Below are 19,864 nucleotides of genomic sequence, written 5' to 3' on the forward strand. Positions count from 1 at the left end.
AACGCGAGATATCTCTTATCATTTTTCGCGGAACTGATAAGAGATAAGGAGATGGCGAATAGAAAAAAATTGTAGTACTTGACTTGCTCAATAGCTTTGCTGAAGACAGTTATAACTTATCTTTTATGAGTCTCGTGAAAAATGAGATGGCATGCATACAAATATATAGGGGTCCAGCCAGACCCGAGGTAAACCGTTGAAAGGTGTAGTTTATGCATATCCTTATTTCATCCTTTTTAAGGACTTTTTTGTAATGTTCATTTTGCTAGCTCGATAGCCAATGAAATTTTAGGCAGGTAACTTAAAACTCAAGACGCTAGCTAAACTAGAATTATGTTAAATTAAAGATTAAAAACGAAAAAGGTCTGGCCAGACCCGGGTGAGCGTCCGAGGGTTAATATTGTGTTATGAACTAACGATGAAAACGTCGTTAACTGACGACATTTCGGCGGTGGTAATTGCCTTGATACAATATAAAATTGAACGTTCAGTGGCAGCAGCCGATTTTTGTAGCCCATTTCCACGAAATAAACATGAATGTTTATGCATTTTAATGTTATACCAACAGACGAATTTTTTTTTCTTCTGCTAAATATGCTTGTGACATATGGTGCCCAATTCATTTTATTTCTCCGTTGGTGTCAAGAAAAATCACTGAACCTGGCTGGCCTTCACATGTGACACATCCGTAGTGTTGCTAAGGAATATTTAAAGATTTAAAGCAGTTTATTTCATATGAATTTCCTCAAGTTTAATCGCACTATGTGATACTCGGAGAAATTTAGTTCGGTATTTGATATATTTTTTCTATATAAATGTGTGTGTGCGTTTGTGTGTGTGTGTAAAAGCATCTGTGTTGAATCGAGGGTTGTTTCGGCAATTTTTCAAGAATATTATCAAACGAAGCGAACACTTTGCTATCTGATGACACATTCAAACGTTTGAATTGGAAAATTTGGACATAAAATCGCACATGTTTCCACCAACACTTCATAATCATTGACATTTGACATGCCAACCATCTCTTCTCTCTCGCTCCCTCTCAGCAAGTCTGTCATCAGACTTCGTAAATTTTTATATCAGCCCGAACACAAGAGATTTTGTGCGACAATGAATTTATGAAAAATTCCCATTTGCCACTTGTTTCATGTGTGTCTCAATATGTAATAATGTCTAGCTGGTGTAAATGGGATGAAATTTGCTAGCCCAAGCCGAACAAACATGAGCATGTGTCAAAGAAATGAAAATGTCTTCATGAGCATAAACAATATGATGTGTGTTTTTTTTTCTTTGCCTTCTGTTTGAAGTTATGCCGATTTCCCTTTTTTCTCGCTTCAGCCTACACACCATTCAAAAACAAGCAGTCATAAACACATGATTATCAAGTTTTAAATGGCTTCAGCGTTTGTTTCGTGCAATCACCAACATGTGCTTCTAGATCACATTTGATGCAGACATTCTTTTTTTGCAAACTTTTTGCTTTTTGTTTTACATCAGCTGTAAACATATTTTTTTGAATACATAACGATACAGTGGAAAAGAGTAAAAAAGAGTTTCCATCAAAAAAATGTGCTTTTGTTTTTCAAGCGCACAACATGCAATCAGATCATGTTGAGATGTTGTAACACATTTCAAACTCGAAATTTGTTTGAAGATCCAAGCCTTTAATCTAATTTTTATTATGTTTGTTCCGTTGTATTGTGGAATAGTTCTAGTCACAAAATCCAATGCGAAATAAACATTTCGAAGTTCGAAATAAATTTCGTGGATTTACACACCAATTGTCCTGGAAATTTTATCACATTTTACGGAAATCAATACAAAATAAACATGCATATTTAGTCAAATTGGTTCTCGATTCTCCGTCATTTCTCTCAAATGCAACTATTTGCCGCATGCTGTTTGATTTCGTTGCACATATTTGGACACCGAGAACAATCTGCAATTCTGTGCGAATCTGTGTAAACATCAGATACTGCGTATTTGCTGCTGAGTAGGCCTGAGCTGAGCTAAATTTGCTAACTCAGGCGCCTGAAGCGTTATTTTAACGCATATTCACAGTACAAAATTCATATTCCCATCCAGATTTGCCAAGTCAAATTAGCTCAGGCCTACTCAGCAGCAAATATGCAGTCTCTGGTAAACATGTTACGAAAATTCTTGCTTCAAATGATGCATAAGCATTGCAAAGGAACAACTGCTTCATCCGTCTTGAAACTAGTTTATATTGACAATGATCTCACCAGTTTCACTTCCAGCAAAAGTATAAAACAAAACTTGTGTAATTCCATCGTATAATACAAATAATTTCGCACAGTAAATTTATGGTTAAAACATCAACGGTGTGGATTATCTGCAACAAGCAATGTTGTAATTGGGTCATGACGAAAAAAAAACCAAATTCATCCGCTTGATGAATTGATTTCCATTAACAGTTGAGCGAGAAATGATTTCAAATAAATAAAACTGTGCGCAAGGTGATTATATCGTCGCTTCGATGAAAAATTGCTTCCAAAAATTGTATGCATATTAAATGAGATCCATGGCAAACAGCAAAAAAATGATGAGATGAAAGTATGATGGAGATAAACTGGACACTGCATTAATTCAAAAAGTTTATATTTGGTACTTAAAATGCGTCTTTTGGTGGATAGACATTTATCGCGTCGCCTTCCATCTTTGATCCATCTTAGGGAACATAACTGATTCGAATGATATATAAGTGTCGGTTCGAATGCCAAACAAAGAAAACACAAAGATGGAGTGTGTGTGTGTTTATAAGCGAAATGATAAAATAATGAAGCATGACACGAATAAATGATGTGGAACCTGATATATACGTTTAACGAAAATTAACTTTGTTAAAGTTCGTTTCGTGTGTGTGTGTGTGTGTGTGTGTGTGTGTATGTTGTTTGTATATGTTGATGAGCGCGCGAATGTAATATGTTGCAAAGCATTGGAATTCAACGGGAGAAGAGACGGCAGATAAACAACATCAATGGCAATGGGCTGTCGCATACAGCGATAGAAAATGATAATAACCAGGACTGGCAGGAAAAAAGAGCAAATATTAGCAACCCGAACACAAATGTTGGTACAAATTTAATTCATAATTTGCAAATTTCTTGTAATTTCCGACAATGCCGACTTGAAAATTGGCACAGCAAAGCAAACACATAAACACCCAAAAAAACCAGCAGATAATGACGATACATGCATAGCACAAGCTAACGGGGTATTTTCGGATGGAAAGAAGCGTGTCTGTTCCATGCACACTTAAATTAACTGTCATTTGTTTGTGTGACGCAGCTCGTTCGCGTTTTATTTTTCAATTAAATAATTCAGTCGTGCTTAAAATGCGCAACAGCACCCTTCCCCCTACATATCTATAGACAACAGAACGCTCTTCGTTGCGACGACTGAAGTCACAAATTTGCATTTTAACGGAGCAAAATGAAAAGATCATTTAGTATCTTAATGCTTTAGCTTGAGTTTAACGATGAACTTTTTGGTTAGAAAACTAAAATTTATCTATAATCGAGGTGGTATGCAGCTGTTCTTCACACTATTTGTATCTTGTTGTTGTGTTCCAAATCAATTGTATTAACTTTAACGCTGCAACAATTTGAAATGAGAAATTTCACAGCAATATAAACAAGCACCTACTCCGCACTAATTAATTAAAAATCATCGTTAATGCACACAAGTCGAATATGTGGAAAAGTAAGTTTTTTTCCTTTCCCTACGAACTAAATTAAGATGTTTTATTTGTTTGTTTTTTCCCTAGCATGCATAGTACAAAAGTTTATTCAAGTGATCCATAGCAACGTTACAAAGTTTTGGAACAGTGATTATTTGAAACGCGCGAAGAAAGACGCAAAATAAAACCGTCGAAAGAATGTATCGAAAACTTTGTGAAAATCACTTTGAATGCAGTCACACCGGAAAATTCACAGCAAATTATCACCGTGTGTCTCAAAAAGTGAGTAACTTTTTCCAAGCATTTCATGCGTTTTTATTGCAGTATGGAGACTGGCATTGTGTTGAATATCTGCTTGTCTTGACTTCACATTGGTTTTTTGTGTCCGTTGCTATGTCACGCGACGTTCACGAAAATATTCATGCATTGATGAGTAATGCACACGAGCATGTAATGAGATAAGGTTTACTCGCGAGAGCATACTTCTGTACATTGCATCGTAGCGAGATGCTGTTGCTATTGTTACTGTTTAAATTCAATTTACTGCTATTTGCAGTATCGTTCCATACTGAACGCGAACAAGGTGCGACCCGCGTTGATATCACAATGTAGGTACAAATATGTGTACGTTCAAATATTAAGTTTAACAAAAGTAATTAATGGGATGGGATGGGATGGGATGAGATTGAAGCGAGTGTTGTACAGCGTTATTGTCAAGTTTTATGCACAAAAACCAAAGTCGTTGACTGATTACCCGTGTGAAAATATTTTGGCTGACTGCTTAAATCGATTGAAAGTGATTCAATTCACAAAGAGTTGAAAATATTTCGAATTTTGGTCGGGCTTTAGTCCCCTCTCAGTCAGTCGCAATCAGGCAACTTTAAATGAAGAGAATCACAGTCGTCTATTTTGTTCGAGACAATCACTATTGGCTGACTAAAATTATTGAATCAATAGCCGGCCAGAATATCCGAAATTAAGCGACAAGCTACACAGTCAAACAAATTTTACACGGGTATACTTTTGTACAACGAAAGAGAAGAGGAACGGAATGGATTGTGAGACAAAATACAAATTGTTTCTATCATTATTTCAATCATGTCACACGGGTATATAAATACAATGGCAAACTTTTTGATTTTCCATTTAATTTGGCAAATGAGATAATATTTTAGACGAAGACGAAGACGATGTGCCTTGATAGATGTATACTTGTTTTTATTTGGCGAAACTTGATGAAATCTGAAACGTTTTGCATTCCGCTTCGATCAAATTAAATGTCTTTGAATTGGCCAAACAATTCTTTTGAATGAATTCGCGCATCCATTACGATATTCAACAAATTTGACTCCTTCTTTCAAAAGGATACGCTCACCCAATTCCCTACAGTAAAAACGGTTTCCACCAACTTTCCAACACAATATGATTGATGGATGCTTCAAACAATTACGTTTATTTGCTGTTTATAAGCGGTTTAAATTTCGCCGACGGTCTATTCGTGCAAAACACCACTCAGTATTAATATGAAGGGATGAAAGCATTTATAAAGTTGAGAATCGTTTCATTACTGAAAGGTACAAAGCCATCGATTAAATTGATATGAAAACAGTGTAGCGCAATTCATGTTGTGTACTCGTGGAGTAAATTCATAGCTGTCATTTGCTAAATTGGTTGCCTTCATCGAGTCAATTCAATCAATTCCGTGCAAATGCTCTAAAAGACAAATTATTCAAAGTTTTCCTGCTTTCCATTGTCCTTTTTTTGTCACTGACTTACTTTTACAACGAATAGCTTTTTAAATTGGATTTAACACATGGAAAAATATTGCTTGCAGACAAATTTATATTTTCCAAATGGAATTACGTAGCATGTAAAAGTGAATTTTTCCCCCTTTGTCCTGGCATCCGTTCCGTGGATTTATTCAACGTAACAATAATCTAAATTGCAAAAAATGGTCATTTGTCTGTTTTGCAATGAACATGATATGCATTTCAGTTCGGTTTTATTTTTGAGATCGCCATGAAAATATATATCTGTGCTGCTGGTACCGTACCACTACTGAAAATCGATTAAAAATTAATTGGAACGATTTTTATTTGCAACGGTTTCCGCACTAAATCCTAATGAAGCAGGCAAATGTGGGGAGCAGGAAAAAAAATACGAGAACCACGGAACATATTTTCCGTGCTTCTTCCGTTCGATGAGCAACAGCAGTAGCAACAATATTCATAATTTATCATGAGAACAGTACGGGGATTGTGTTTTGTTTTTGTGTGTTACGACAACCCAATGGCACGATGCGGCAGGAAATGGTGGAGAGCATGTCCAATGCACTATGTGCAGTGTGCACACACACACATTCACATAAAATGAACACGAAAAACCGCTGTTTTATGAGTGTACTTCTTGTTCGATTCAATAAAAATCTATGAACATCAATTTCGATTGTTTTGGATTGCTTTTTGTGTGCTCGTGTGTATTTGTATGGAGCATTGTTAGTTCGGTGTTTATATTTGTTCAATGGCACACAATGTTTGTATATTTGTTAAAATAAATTGTTCCCAAATGTGCATGTTCAAATGCCAAATTTGTTGGCGTTCTCTGTGCCACAGCAAGCATCGACCATTGTTTCAATATTGTTTCCCGTTTGTTTTTTTCTTGTGTTCGATCGAGAGTAATAATTTATTCAGTATTCTCTTGGTATTGTGCACATGCAAAGTTAGTCATTTCACATCCAATTCTTGTTGTTGTTCTGGTTTTTATTCTCGTACGTAAAATGTTGCAAAACATTGTTAGTTATTATGAAAAAGTCATTTTCTCAAGATGTTTCTCGGCTTTGAAAAACGGATTACTACAACAATTGGAAGAAAGTCATGTTTTTAATCGGTTTAAATGACGTATTTTCAACTAAACTTACCATCATCATTCATGCGATTACACAATTTCATTGTCTTGCTGCAGAGTGCACGGTCCAGGAGTCCTTACGATGATGCACTCCATCGACCTTACCATTTTGAAATTATTTTCGAACCTTACAAAGAGAGAACAATTTATTAGCTTCACCAGCCGGGAGATCGTTTTTCTATGTTTGTCGAGTTTTTTTTCTTCCGAGTTTTCGAGTGCTTCACCATAATGCCATTACCAGCCACTTGAAAGCCATTAACGGATTAATTTTTTGGCATTGACTTACTCAAATGATAGCAGCATTTCTGCAGGTTTAGCAAAAACTGGTAGATAATGGATGCACTTGGGGCCATTTCCCATTTTCCCAATTTACTTACCTCGCTAGCCCATTTAAAAACTCCAACGCAATCCATTTTCGCGCTGAAAATTCAGATTAAACTCGGTACATTTTTTTGTTTACTTTATTCTTAGTTTATTTAATACTTCATTTTCCGGATTTTATTCACATGACCTTATTTCAACTAAAAACTAAAATATAAAAAAATAGTCATTTGCAATCGATTGAATGCGATGCGCTTGAGAAGATGTCCAATTGTTCAATAAAATATCACTTTTAAACTTGAACGAGAAAAAGAAGGGATGCAAGAGTGTTTTTAGTAATAAAATATGATGAGGAAGGAGGGCAAAATGGACTTTGAGCTGTGTTTTTTTTTATCAATAATAATTATAGGATTATTACTGATATCTACGAGTATATTTTTTTTCTTTCGAAGTGACAGACTGTATTGGGCTACGGTTTCTTTTTATAATCCTTTGGTTATATCCATGTTATAAACTGACTTCTGCCAACACTTTGGCAACAATTATATAGATGCTTCCATTGAATCTTCTGAGCTGTGTATAAATGAAGTGGATACTGTGTTTTCACATTTCTTAATCATTACCAACCACAATTCAACAAATTTGCAGTGGCTTTTATGTTTGCTGTTCACTAAGTGACAAACCACCCAATCAATTCGACTAACATGTGTTATTTCAACCTATTACATAAGTCAACAGATATCAAAGTGGGTAAATATATAAATATAGAGAGAGAGGGTGGAGTATAACTATGGTTAAATGGTCTGTGGTCACTTTTGGATTGGGAACATGTCACGATGTTGAGTGGATTTGTAGTTACATTACTGTACTGATTTGCTAGCTTTAATAAGAGCTGTGTTATTGCCAAAAAAAATGCTTAATACTATCATTGTAGAATTTATTTAGGCCAAATGCATTGCCGTTACACCCCGAAGAAAATATTGTACAACTTTCGAATGTAGCAGGCAAAACATTGGGCTATCAATATTAAAATTTGGTTTGAAACATGTCGCTTGACATCGAAATACAATCAAAATTGTGTTCGATCTACAATAAACGAATAAATCATTGTTACTAAGTAAGGTGTGATTGAAATTTAAAAAAGAAACAACATGCGCTCATGTATGTTGCCTTCATAGCTATACGAAAAATTAATTCCGAAACATGTTAAAGGTTTTGCAGAAGTGAAACTTGAATCCGTCGCACAGAAAAAATGTCTTTTTAGCCGTGCTTATAACAACAATATCATTGTATTCTACATGATAACGGACTCATGTTCGATATCTGTTAACATATCGTTAAGGTCCGATGGATCTTTTCCAAGATATCCGAATATATTCGATTTGGAACATGGGGATGAAATAGCAGCATGTTCCAAACTTGGTCAATTTACTTCGACATCACACCAGCCGCTGTATGATTTGGAAATAGACGATACTTTATAACTCAGACTAGCAAATCGATATTGTACTATAATCACGGAATTAACCAAAACTACTTAGCTCATATGCTATAGCAATGTTTAACGTTTAGAACTGGAAACTTTGTTGGGAGCGCCGCCAACTACAATTTTCTGTAACTATACGTACGTGTGAAAGTAAAGTCTTTGTGTGTACGTTCATGTGAATGCAAAGAGTCTATGTGTGCGTTGTACACAGAGATGTTGATTCGTGCAAACGTCGCATCCAACGTCGCATCATACTAGGCGGCGCTATGTACTTTGCTTCAATCGTCAGTATTTCTCTGTTTTGGAATTAACGGTTGTTGTTGTCGGAAAATGTAAAAAATCTGTATGTCAAAAAGCGAAGGTAAAAAACGAAATGATCAAAAAAACCAAACAAAATCCTTGACATTATTATTTTTGTGAAAACGTTGTTGTTGTTTTTTTTTTGTTGGATTAGATATGACATATTATTTATTTTGGTATAGTTAATTTGGCTAAAATGCATGGTTCGCATCTAGGTAAGTATGGAGGAATCGGTAAGAATCACCATTTCATCTTTTTTGACTTATTTTGTGTGCATTTTCCGGCCAACAATCTCTTGTGTGAGTTAATCTTCAATTGTACATTCTTAAACTAGTTAAATATCGATGAACTTTGGATAAGTTGGATACTTTTTGTTTGTTTTAAATAAGACATTTATGATATCTATTACACCGTTGTAAATTTCTTCTTTGTAATGTAATTTCGACATTTCATCAGTTAAAGTGACAGTTTTGAACAAATAAATTCTATATAACGAATACATTAACATGAAATTTTCTTCGGAGAAATGCTTATTCTAGATGGGTGAGTGTGTGATGTGTTGTCACATGGAATAAAATTGATGAGCAATATTGCAATGAATCATCATTACAGCAAATTGTAATTAACAACATTATATGCATTGTCATTAAATATAATTCAGTAATATCTTATGCGCATACGTGCATTACATTTCATTTTCCACATATCATGTGGCATTCATTTTTCTTAATATGTAAGAATGTTTGTGTGCACCAGAACGGTTCAGAATAGATAAATGATGATTTACACATATTCACTCAATATTTTATTTTTTATTTCATCATAGATTTATATACTTTTAATTTTAATGTATTGAGAACCATTTTATGAAAATTCCACGTGTATATACAGTATGCGGTGTGTATCATTTGCTACATTTTGACTAAATGGATAATGAAGACGTAATTTTGTTTTACCTTTGCTAAAAGCCTTTGTCTTTTCTTTCTATTATCGCTGTGGTTTTACATAAATTATCAGTATTACATAGATTTTGATTTGAATTTAGCCTACTCTTAGTTCTAAGCGCCATGAGTACGACTCCTCTTCTCCTGTTGCGAATGCAACACAAATTCATGGTCAAATTAAAATAATTCGAAGCTTGATTCATATGACATATTTCTCTTGTGGTTTAAATCCCTTTCTAGATCACTTTACAAAACATATTCAAAATATCTATAAATGAATTCCACCATTCTAACCGCGGTGGTTGCCATGGATGTAGTGAATATACTTCTAGATTTCATATTGAATGTGATGATTTTTGTCTCTTAACTCTTCTCTGATAGTTACTATGCTAATTTTATTAGACCACTTATGTATCAATTTAAGTAAAACACCACATTGCGTCCAATTTCAATGCTAAGCAACGGCTTCTTCTATTGATGTTAATCAATTTGGTATAACATGCGATGAAAACATTCATGTGTGTGTGTATTTTGTAAACCATGGCAAACGATTTGTCGCATTCTAGCTAATTTGAAATATTAGCAAATGTCCGGGGCATTAGAGCAAGAGAACGATATACACAAGTACAAAAAAAATGCGACTGGCAATGTCCAACCGAATGCGGTAGTTCAATTCGACTGGCTTTTATGCTTGATTTGATTTTAATTTGGTTGATTTTCTCCTCCAAAGAAGTTTACATTTGTTCCAATCTCTCTCTCTCTCTCTCTCTCTCTCTCTCTCTCTCTCTCTCTCTGCTGTATATCATTTTGTCTCGTATCACTAATGCCCCATTCTTCTCTTATCTCCACGTTCGTTCATTCTTTGGTTTGAATCTGCTGCCATTTGGGTCTGCTCTCCATTCCAATGGCGCAATTTTTGTCGCTCTATTTCACTTTAATGCTGCCTTACATTCAGACGATATTAATGCTGTACGCTTAAATAATGATGTCTTCACTTGATAAATGCTTCAAGTTTGATTTGTTCGGGTTTTATTCCATTACCTTCATCAGTTTTTTTTCTGCCTGGATAACATTCTTTCTGGGGTGTATATATGTGTGTATGCGTATATAGGAGATGCTTAGAGAAATCAGGCCAATTACAGTCACCGTAAAAAGTAGAAAATCGTTGCAATTAGGTTGAACAAATGTACCCAATCAATTGGCGAACATCGGTTACTGCTTGCGTGCTGCATCGCTGCCGGATTCTCCCCTGGTGTTGGTTGGCCCATATATATTGTTTTTTTCATTCCATTCCATTGTGCGGTTTGTTTTTTTTTCACCATGCAAAGAGAAGAGTAGAAAAAAAAAGATGTGGATTTAACGGAAAAGTCTTTTCGATTAAAGGGAAAACATTGTCTGTCGTTTGCTCGAGTTTTGCGGTTGTGTTTTCAATTTAAGGAACACGCCCGTTGAGCATGTGCTCTCAAACCATCCAATAGTACCTAGCACTATACTGTAAACCGCAACTTGAATGGTACAAGTGGATATGCTACCGAATAGCTAAGTATATATATACATAGCCACCAACGCCAATTAATTTGTTTTACTTTAATTTTCTGCTTGCATTTAAAGAGATTCTAGTGATTGTTTGCGGTTGTGGCCATAAAAGAGATTATTCGGCTTGAGTTTGATGAATTCGAATGGTAGAACTGTTTTACCGGTTGATCATCGAATTTTTTCTTCTAATGTTGAATCGGTTTTCATTTATTTTTAATCCATCCCAATCATTGCGGTGTCGTACGAAATAAAATGAATCCCATTGAACATAAGCATATAGATTACCACGGAACTTATATACTACTAGTATGCTCATATTCAATGACTTTTGTTGTATTCTGAGTCATTTAAATTTAGTTTGAATTTTTGGTTCTTCTTCGATTTTTTAGGCTTTGCCAAAAGTACCGACCGAGTTTTTTTCCCATTCAATCAGTTTAATTTGCCGATCCAAAGACACAACTGAATTGAATCGATTTTGTAAATGATCTCGGGTTTGAATTCCAGCGGCATTTTGTGGCCATGGAAACAGCATAAAAAACGAACGTCTGCAAACTGGCCTTGTCGTTTTTCTTCTGTACTCATTGGGCTGAGGCACTAATTTCTATACTCCCTGAGCTAATTGATCGTTGTGAGATAGAAATCGTTTCAAAGGTGGATGTATATGTGTGTTTTTTTTTCATTTGGGCTTTTTTGTTAGGTGCCGTTAGCCGAAAAAAAATCCAACATTCCTATGTAAACACATGAAATTAATGGATACTAAATGCGATTTGAGCGAATTTCGCTTCAAGATAGGAATTTCGAATGAACCGTGCTTTATTTCCAGTGTGTTGAGAGAAAATAAAACTGATTCGTGTTTAATCAGTGCTTTGAAATCGTGAGCCAACGAGATTTTCTCGTTTTTTTCTGCTCTTGACTATAATGTGTCTGCTTTGACTATAATTAATTACGCTGATTGGAATTTTTTTAATTCTTCTGTACTGTTGATTCTCCAGCAAATAAATTGCACGTCCAAAACCAATCTGGCTTTTATGGTGTGTGGCATGAATCTTTAAGGTGGCAATAAAGTTGTCTGGCAAAATGTTTTCGTGAAATATTGTTTGGGTTTTATTTCACATTTGATTGCTTTCCATTTTTTTCAGTTTCTTTTTTTATTCTGGATGCGAATAGCTAATGAAAATCCAATCACTTTCGATTATATTTTCTTGGGAAGGAAAATCGTAGATCAAACGGAAAATGGTAAGAAATTCGGTTTTGTTTCATATAAAATTCTTTAGTTGAAAACGATTGTGTATGTACACAACTTCCGTAAAATCCTTCGATTGAAATGCGTTCGGTTGGAAATCACAACATCTATCAATTTGCTCGTGAATTTAATTAATGTGCTGTACATAGATGTGATTACAGGCATAAATTTTGAAATTATACTTCTACGCCTACATGACGTTCGAACATATCATGATTCATGATGACCTGACACATGTCTTTGCCTGAATAATGATAATAATCAGTGGCAATGTTTCGTATTTCACAAACATACACCCACACCCACACCCACAGTCCCATGCATGTATTCACATTCGCATATATATCGAAAAGGGTTTTGAGAAATGACGCCTATTCCGAAATCGATTTGTGGCGCACAACGACTGATAGAGACGTAGAGTATGAGAAACGAGTTTCTCAGTTATTATGTCGTATATCAGTTGTTAGGCAAGCGAACGATTTGAATGAAGACTACAAGACACAATGCGTCACGTTATAAATTATGTATTGGACAGAGGTTATAATACAAGCTCATCTATTCGAACACCTTTGGTGTGTGTGTGTATGATGTCGAAAATGGAATGGCTACTTTGAAATTAATTGCCACTTCAACTATTCAACTGATGAAAAGTAGAAAGGAGAGGACGGGAGTTCTATTCAAAAATCAGTTTCGGGCCATTCTTTGGCCGATTCGTATAAACGGAGCCAAAGTCAATAACGGTTAATAGGCAATTAATTCACTGAAAATGTCACACAGAGCACAAAGTCCCATATCAATATTGAATCAGTGAACAAAAGAGACCGACTTGACGGTGCTTAGGACGATTTGGACGATGGTTTTGTCATCATCATAATGAAAACCAGGGAATGTCTGCACGTAGATTTATTCAAATAAATTAAAAATATCAAATAAAAAACTTGTTGGAAATTCGATCAAATTTATGCCCCAAATGTCAAATCAGTACAATCGGTAGATGAACGCACCCCAAATAACCATAAGAAATACATTGAAAGAAGTTAGGAACGCAATCTTAGGGCAAAGTTTCCAACAAGTTCTTTATCCGATATTGTTCATGCGTTGCGTTGTTGTAACGCATCTGTAGTACAAAGTTCATATTCTCTTCCGGATTTGCCAACTCAAATTTGAGGGTATTTTGAGCGGAATCCGGCCGAAATAATGCAATTTAGCAACCCAAAGGGATGCGCACTGGAGGACTTTACTTCCAGAATACATTGGACCAGGTCGGATCCACCTGCTCCACAAGATTCACTTCCAACTCAGGCAATATTTCAGGAGTTTTTACTAGTTTTGTTTTCAGCTTATATTTAAAAATAGCGTTTATAAAATATCGGCTGCGCTGGAAGTGAAACTTGTGGAGCAGGTGGACCCGATCTGATGCAATGTATTTTGGAAGTGAAGTTCTCCAGTACGCATCCCTTTGGGATGCTAAATCGCATTATTTCGGCCGAATCCCGCTCAGAACACCACCAAATTTGAGTTGGCAGATCCGGAAGAGAATATGAACTTTGTACTACAGATGCGTTACAACAACGCAACGCATGAACAATATCGGATAAATTTATTTGATATTTTTAATTTATTTGAATAAATCTATGTGCAGACATCCCCTGATGAAAACTTTTCGGGAACTCTGTGTGTTTGCTCGAATACCGAATCGGATGGGCCAAGCTCAAGTTGAATAAAACAAGAACTAACTGCAAATTTATTGCAAATGAAAAAGAGATACACACAGAGCATTTTGTATTTGCAGACACAAATTTCCGTTAATGTCGACTCTGTCGAATCCTCACCCGTCTACAGCCACACATACACACTGGAAATGCATTCACGTGAATAATCTAGGTCAGTGATTTAAGTGTGTCTCCTGCAAGTGTACGACATTTTCCGAAGCATTTCAGCTAATTGTATAACATAATGCATGCATCTCTCGTATATGTAATTGTGGGAACGAGGAACAAATCGTTAGGCCAAACAATTGTATGGATATGAAAACGGGGTAAACGAAGTCAATAAAGAGAAAGGCAGAGTAACGAGCTTTACAATGATTTTGCCGCTTTTGGCCACTTGTATTTTGCCAGCAAACTTTTTACTCTTATTAATGAATTTTTGTCCAAATAATCGATGCGCACGCTTTATTGCCATTTACGTTGCCTTTGCCACACTGTCGCCTTTTCGCATTCGCTCTCTTTTCCACATATTCCGAAAAAGGGTACGATCCGAAAGCAACACTACCAGAACGCATTTAATATCGAAACAAACTTATCCACAAGCATATATCATCGCTCGGCTTTAACTTAATCAAGATGAAATTTCAGAATTATTATCGCCAGATTAACACTCTGTGTGATTAGTGTGTATTCAGAGCTCAAACTTCGTTCACACAGCCTGAATCAATGAGGGAAGCGCCCGGAAAATGGCCAAAGGTCGAGTCATTTTCACAAAACGAGATTCAGTGCATTTTATCTCAATAATGGAAAGGGCAATTGAGGTCGATTGAAAAGTACCTTTATTCAAATGTGCACTCAACTTTCGTACGTAACATGGTTCTGAACACGTATTTACAACCGGGTTTTGCACTGATGGCCAAATAAATAATATTCAATTTGTGAATACGTGTGCGCTCGTCCCTTAAAATACCTTCAAGCTGCACACGAAACCAGAACGGAGCGATGGTCTCTACGCAAATACAAATGACGAGTAAGTGCAATTGTTTGGAGAAAGTGCAATGCTATCTATAAACTTCCATCGAGTAAATGATACCAGTGAAATTATAACCACAAGCGTAAGCTATAACGAGAGTAATCTGCCTGATGCTAAGCATTCGTCTATTTCCAATTGAACTCAAACTGTTTCGCATACACATTTCAGGTGATTCTTTTTTATCATTTCCTCTAGCGATACGCAGTGAACTGTTTTGTTCTTTTAACCAGCTGTATAAATGCCGATGCGGTTGTTGTTTTAGTTGATTTGTTGTTATTGTTGGCATCGTTTAATTGATGTAAGTCTTATGAGAACACTTACGTCGGAGGGCAATGTATAACATGATCATGCCAGCTTCGATAAATGTAGAGCAGGTCATTTTCAACGCAAATGAAACAGTTTACTAATATCGAACCATTATAAAATTAAATGACTGTAATTACACTTCTCTCGAAAGCCCATTGAACGTGATAGACCATTATTATTCGTATATTGGAATAGTTAAGAGGATGAATAATGCTGACGACGAGATGCACATTATAATGGATTCGAATCCCAGTCGGATTTTATACATTCAATGGGTTCCATGTCTGAAAAACACGGTCGAAAGTTAAGGGCAAATCGAGACCGGTTGAAGGTGAAATTACAATAACATTCTTACGCATCATAAAGCACACCAACTTCACGTGGCGATCCATTTCACAAAATGTGCTTCTATACGGACACATACTGAGATTGATTTGTTTGTACACTCAGTCTACACAAAGACCAGATCGATTCGATTACCTACAAAACAAAACCGGCATTGATCACAAGCCATGGAGAATCGGCTTCATACCGTATCGCTTTCTATGTATTTGCATCATGTAAATTTTGGAATCATGGCATCGGATTGCAAATGAAACGGTCAACGTATTTAATATTCTACGCCATAAGTACACAGTTGAGGCCATAAGACACATATTGATAGAATCACATTTTATGTAAATTAATCGATTTTCACCGAGAATCGAAATGTGGCTTTCTCAAGTGTGTATGTAAAGCTTTGCCCATTGCCATCATTTTCGGGTGCCGAAGCACAAATCGTATAGATTCCTTATCTCTCTCTTCAAATTGTATTTGAGTGAGAGAATATTTATTCTCCAACAGCCAGAAAGATCGTCGATAAGCTTATTTCCAATCTGTCATTTTATTCATGATATGCTCAACAGACCAGACAAGCCATTGATTCTCATTGTTTTACTTAGCAATGGCAAAACAAAAGTTTTCAATTTACATAGTTTACGTAGCTAATGACCCAAGAATATCAATTTATTTTAATGTCTTGATATACATATGTACCCAAATGCTAGCCCAAATGACTCGTTTGAGTTTCTTGACTCGAACGATAAACTCCCCGGATATTATTCCTTTTCTTTTTTAATTTGAAAAACAAAACGAGCAAACTTTTCACATTTTTTGTTCATCTCAATACGCAGAACGTATTCGACTTTTAATTGAAAAATAATTTTTCAAACAACATTCTGCGCTGGCTCAGTTTCTATAGATGAAGCAGATGTTCCACAGATGGTTTTGTTGTTATTGTTGCAAACAAACGACTAAATCAAATATTTGCTGCTCACATCCACGTCCATTATAAAATTTATAGGAAATTGTGATCATGTATTGATTTAGTATTTAGCAATGCTTCATAAGCATTGGCTCCATGACTGGATCCATGTTAAATATTTAAATATTGGATGTATGTGAGCAACAGCGAAACTTGGGGGAAAAATGGGATTTGGAGTAAAAGAGTAATGTAAACTCACCGTTCAGCACATGAACCGCTACCGTGACTTTTGCAAAATCGCCAATGGCACACGTATAGTTACCGGAGTCGTGTCGATTCGCATTTGCTATATATAATCGGCTGACAGCTTTGCCTGTATGTAAATCAGTTTTAACGCTATTTTCCCCAAACGAGAACGGGAACAAACAAATCCGAAAAGAATGGAAAGGGAAAAAAGAGAGAAAAAAGTAAATTATTAGTATTACGATGCTTGTATCCAATTGGTGAGAGATGCCAGAGTGTGTAGTTGTATGGAAAAATGTTGTCTTCTTTTCCCATGTAGTTCTTCTTTTGTTCATAGAATTTTCCAACATTTTTTTTGGTACACAATCTCATCGATTTCTCGCCAGCGTGCAACTTAAGCGTATTAAATAATTTGTTTTTAAGGTAAAATTGATTTTTGAGTTCAGTTTTGCCAACGGCAGCCATGCATATTGCAACTTTTTTTCGTAGACGCATTCATTTTTCATGCTCTGAAACGAGACTCATTCTTTCTCCATATATCGCGCATAAACTTTGCATCCCTTTTTCTTTTTACTTCATCATCATCGTCGTCGTCCTTGTGGTGCCTCTTTCTGATTTATAAAACTATGATTTACGATATTATGCGGAATTCGATATTTCGATGCATATCGCCGAGAGCGAGACTCCATCAACCACCTCCTTTGGTATCGAGAGACGGATCGCATAAAAAAAGTGAACAAGCACAAGTGCACAAGCCGTGCATAAAAAAGTACATGTGAGTTTGATAAAGAGAATCAAACGAAAAAAAAATTCCATTCGTTGTCGTGCCATGGGAAAAAGTCGGTTGATTTATAGTTGTTCTTCTATTGAATTTTGATTGATCGTGTTGATATTTGCAGGGTGTGTTTTTTTTTTCGTTTGCAAAATGTTTTTTTGTCAATTTTGCCATTGAAAAACGCGTGTGCCTCTTGAACGTAGACAACAGCAGCGTTCGGAGTTAATGCCCCATATGTGGAGCTAACATGTTCGCATTTTACGAGATCGCAAGATATTGGAATATTTGAAAATACATACTCAATTTGCATTCACTTATTCCATCTCAAGATTTGTTCGCTTTTTCTTGCTCATAATCCTTGTTCAGCTGCTCCTGCTGCCGGCGCTAGCGTTGCCGTTTCCAATGCACTATCGCATGTACAGTACCTCGTGAAATTCCATTAAACGAAGCAACATCTCTTATGCATGCGTTCAATTGAAGCAATCTACATTGCTTGTGTTTTGCATGAAGTGAATATTGCATCAATTTAAAATGGCGTCCCAGTCTTCAAGCACATCAACACCACCACCAACACTGCCACATCAAGTAACTCAAATGTCATAACCAATTTGAATGAGTTTGTTGATATGTGCCAGCGAGCATTTTCCCTCTTATTCAATTTCTTCATGATTTGACAGCATGTATGGTTTTTCTTCTTCTTTCTTGTTTGCCTCGTTCGCACGATAAATAGTGTGAATGAATAATCGAGAATGATTCCAGACGACTGCACGGCAATAATATTTCGACACGGTTTTCTACGCAAGAGGTATGGAGGAGCATATGCTGACTTCATGAAAAATGAAATGGCTTGAAAAGGAGAACGAGCTTTTGCCCGGGCACATGATGCATGGGCATTTCACTGGAACTGCGACGGAATGCACATACACAGAGAATTTTTGGCAGACAGATTGTTTTCTACTTAATGCATCTAATATATTTAACGTCTTGTCGCTGATGTGTGTATTTTTTGAGAGAGAGAGAAAGAGAGGGAGAGAGAAATTGTGACCGAACACGCAAAAGCATTCAATCATCTATGCCGTGCATCGGTTTATTGACTGCGTTATTAAAACACATTCAATAATTTAGGCTTTCAGTGAGCGTTGATCCAATACACTAATGCATATAAATGGTGTTACGCGTGCACATGATACACACACAGACACACGTCCAGAATGGCTACAGGCTGACGTGCCGTTCAAAACTACTGAATTGCAACCAGCGACAGATGCAATGCTTGGAAAAAATAATACAGCTTTTGATCAATATTTTCAATAAAATATGATTTATGGGTCAATTCAAACGACCATTATTACTAGATTTTTCCATTCACATGTGGATTCAAGCACAGAACAAATGAAAAACGGTTGAATGACCACGAGAGTTTAATTGAAACATAATATGAAATATAATATTTTGTTAGCGATTTGAACAACGTTTGATTTAATAGAATTGATAGCGTTCCGTATGTCATTTTAATGGCTTTCACGGCCTAAATTTCAAAACAAATAGAATTGTTGATTAAAATATTTAAAATTAAAAAAAAATATCCGAAATTGAAATTTCCAGTTAATAACAATTATTGTTATTGTTTTGATTTTGTGTGAGCCAAATTCACACCAACTCATAATCTGATTAATAAAATCGCTACCTCAAAAACAATTCACATAATGGAATCGGTTTTCACTTACGACATTTATATTATTATTCTCTCTTTTTTTGTGTTTGTGCTTATGAAACGTCAACGCAACCGCAAAAATATGAATATGTTCGGTTGAAAAATAAAAGCTTATGTCCAAATGTTACCCATATTCAATATTCATGAAGTGAAAATAGAATGAACTAAAACACAATATTCGCTAGTAGTTAAATTTATCGGTAAAACAAAAACCCGATATCGTTCCGTATTTTTCGGTATTTTTCGCAACGTTTCCATTATTATATGCATATTTTGTTATTGTTGTTGGAGACCATGTGCAGAACGTGCGTTCAACTGACATGACACGAGTGAAGGTCGCTTCGCTCTGCTCTGCGTTCTTGAAGCTTGTAAATTTAAGGGGTTTAATTAATTTGATGTTTCTCATC

The 19,864-nt window shown here is 35.8% G+C and overlaps 1 protein-coding gene across 3 annotated transcripts in view; it reads right to left on the reverse strand.

Moving 5' to 3' along the window:
• Positions 1–7,051: 7,051 nt before the first annotated feature.
• LOC129566274 (uncharacterized) overlaps positions 7,052–19,864 on the reverse strand; it is a 121,639-nt gene continuing 108,826 nt past the window's right edge. For all 3 annotated transcript variants that reach the window (XM_055442077.1, XM_055442063.1, XM_055442071.1), the window contains 2 exons: positions 16,985–17,121; positions 7,052–10,904 (listed from right to left, as the gene is read on the reverse strand). In XM_055442077.1, the coding sequence (XP_055298052.1) occupies positions 10,798–10,904; positions 16,985–17,121 (244 nt within the window). In that variant the 3' untranslated portion in view covers positions 7,052–10,797. The remainder of the gene's footprint in view (positions 10,905–16,984; positions 17,122–19,864) is intronic.

This window comes from Sitodiplosis mosellana, unplaced genomic scaffold, assembly GCF_009176505.1.
Source record: "Sitodiplosis mosellana isolate CC-2019 unplaced genomic scaffold, AAFC_SMos_1.0 Smas_scaffold_1, whole genome shotgun sequence".
NCBI lineage: Eukaryota > Metazoa > Arthropoda > Insecta > Diptera > Cecidomyiidae > Sitodiplosis > Sitodiplosis mosellana.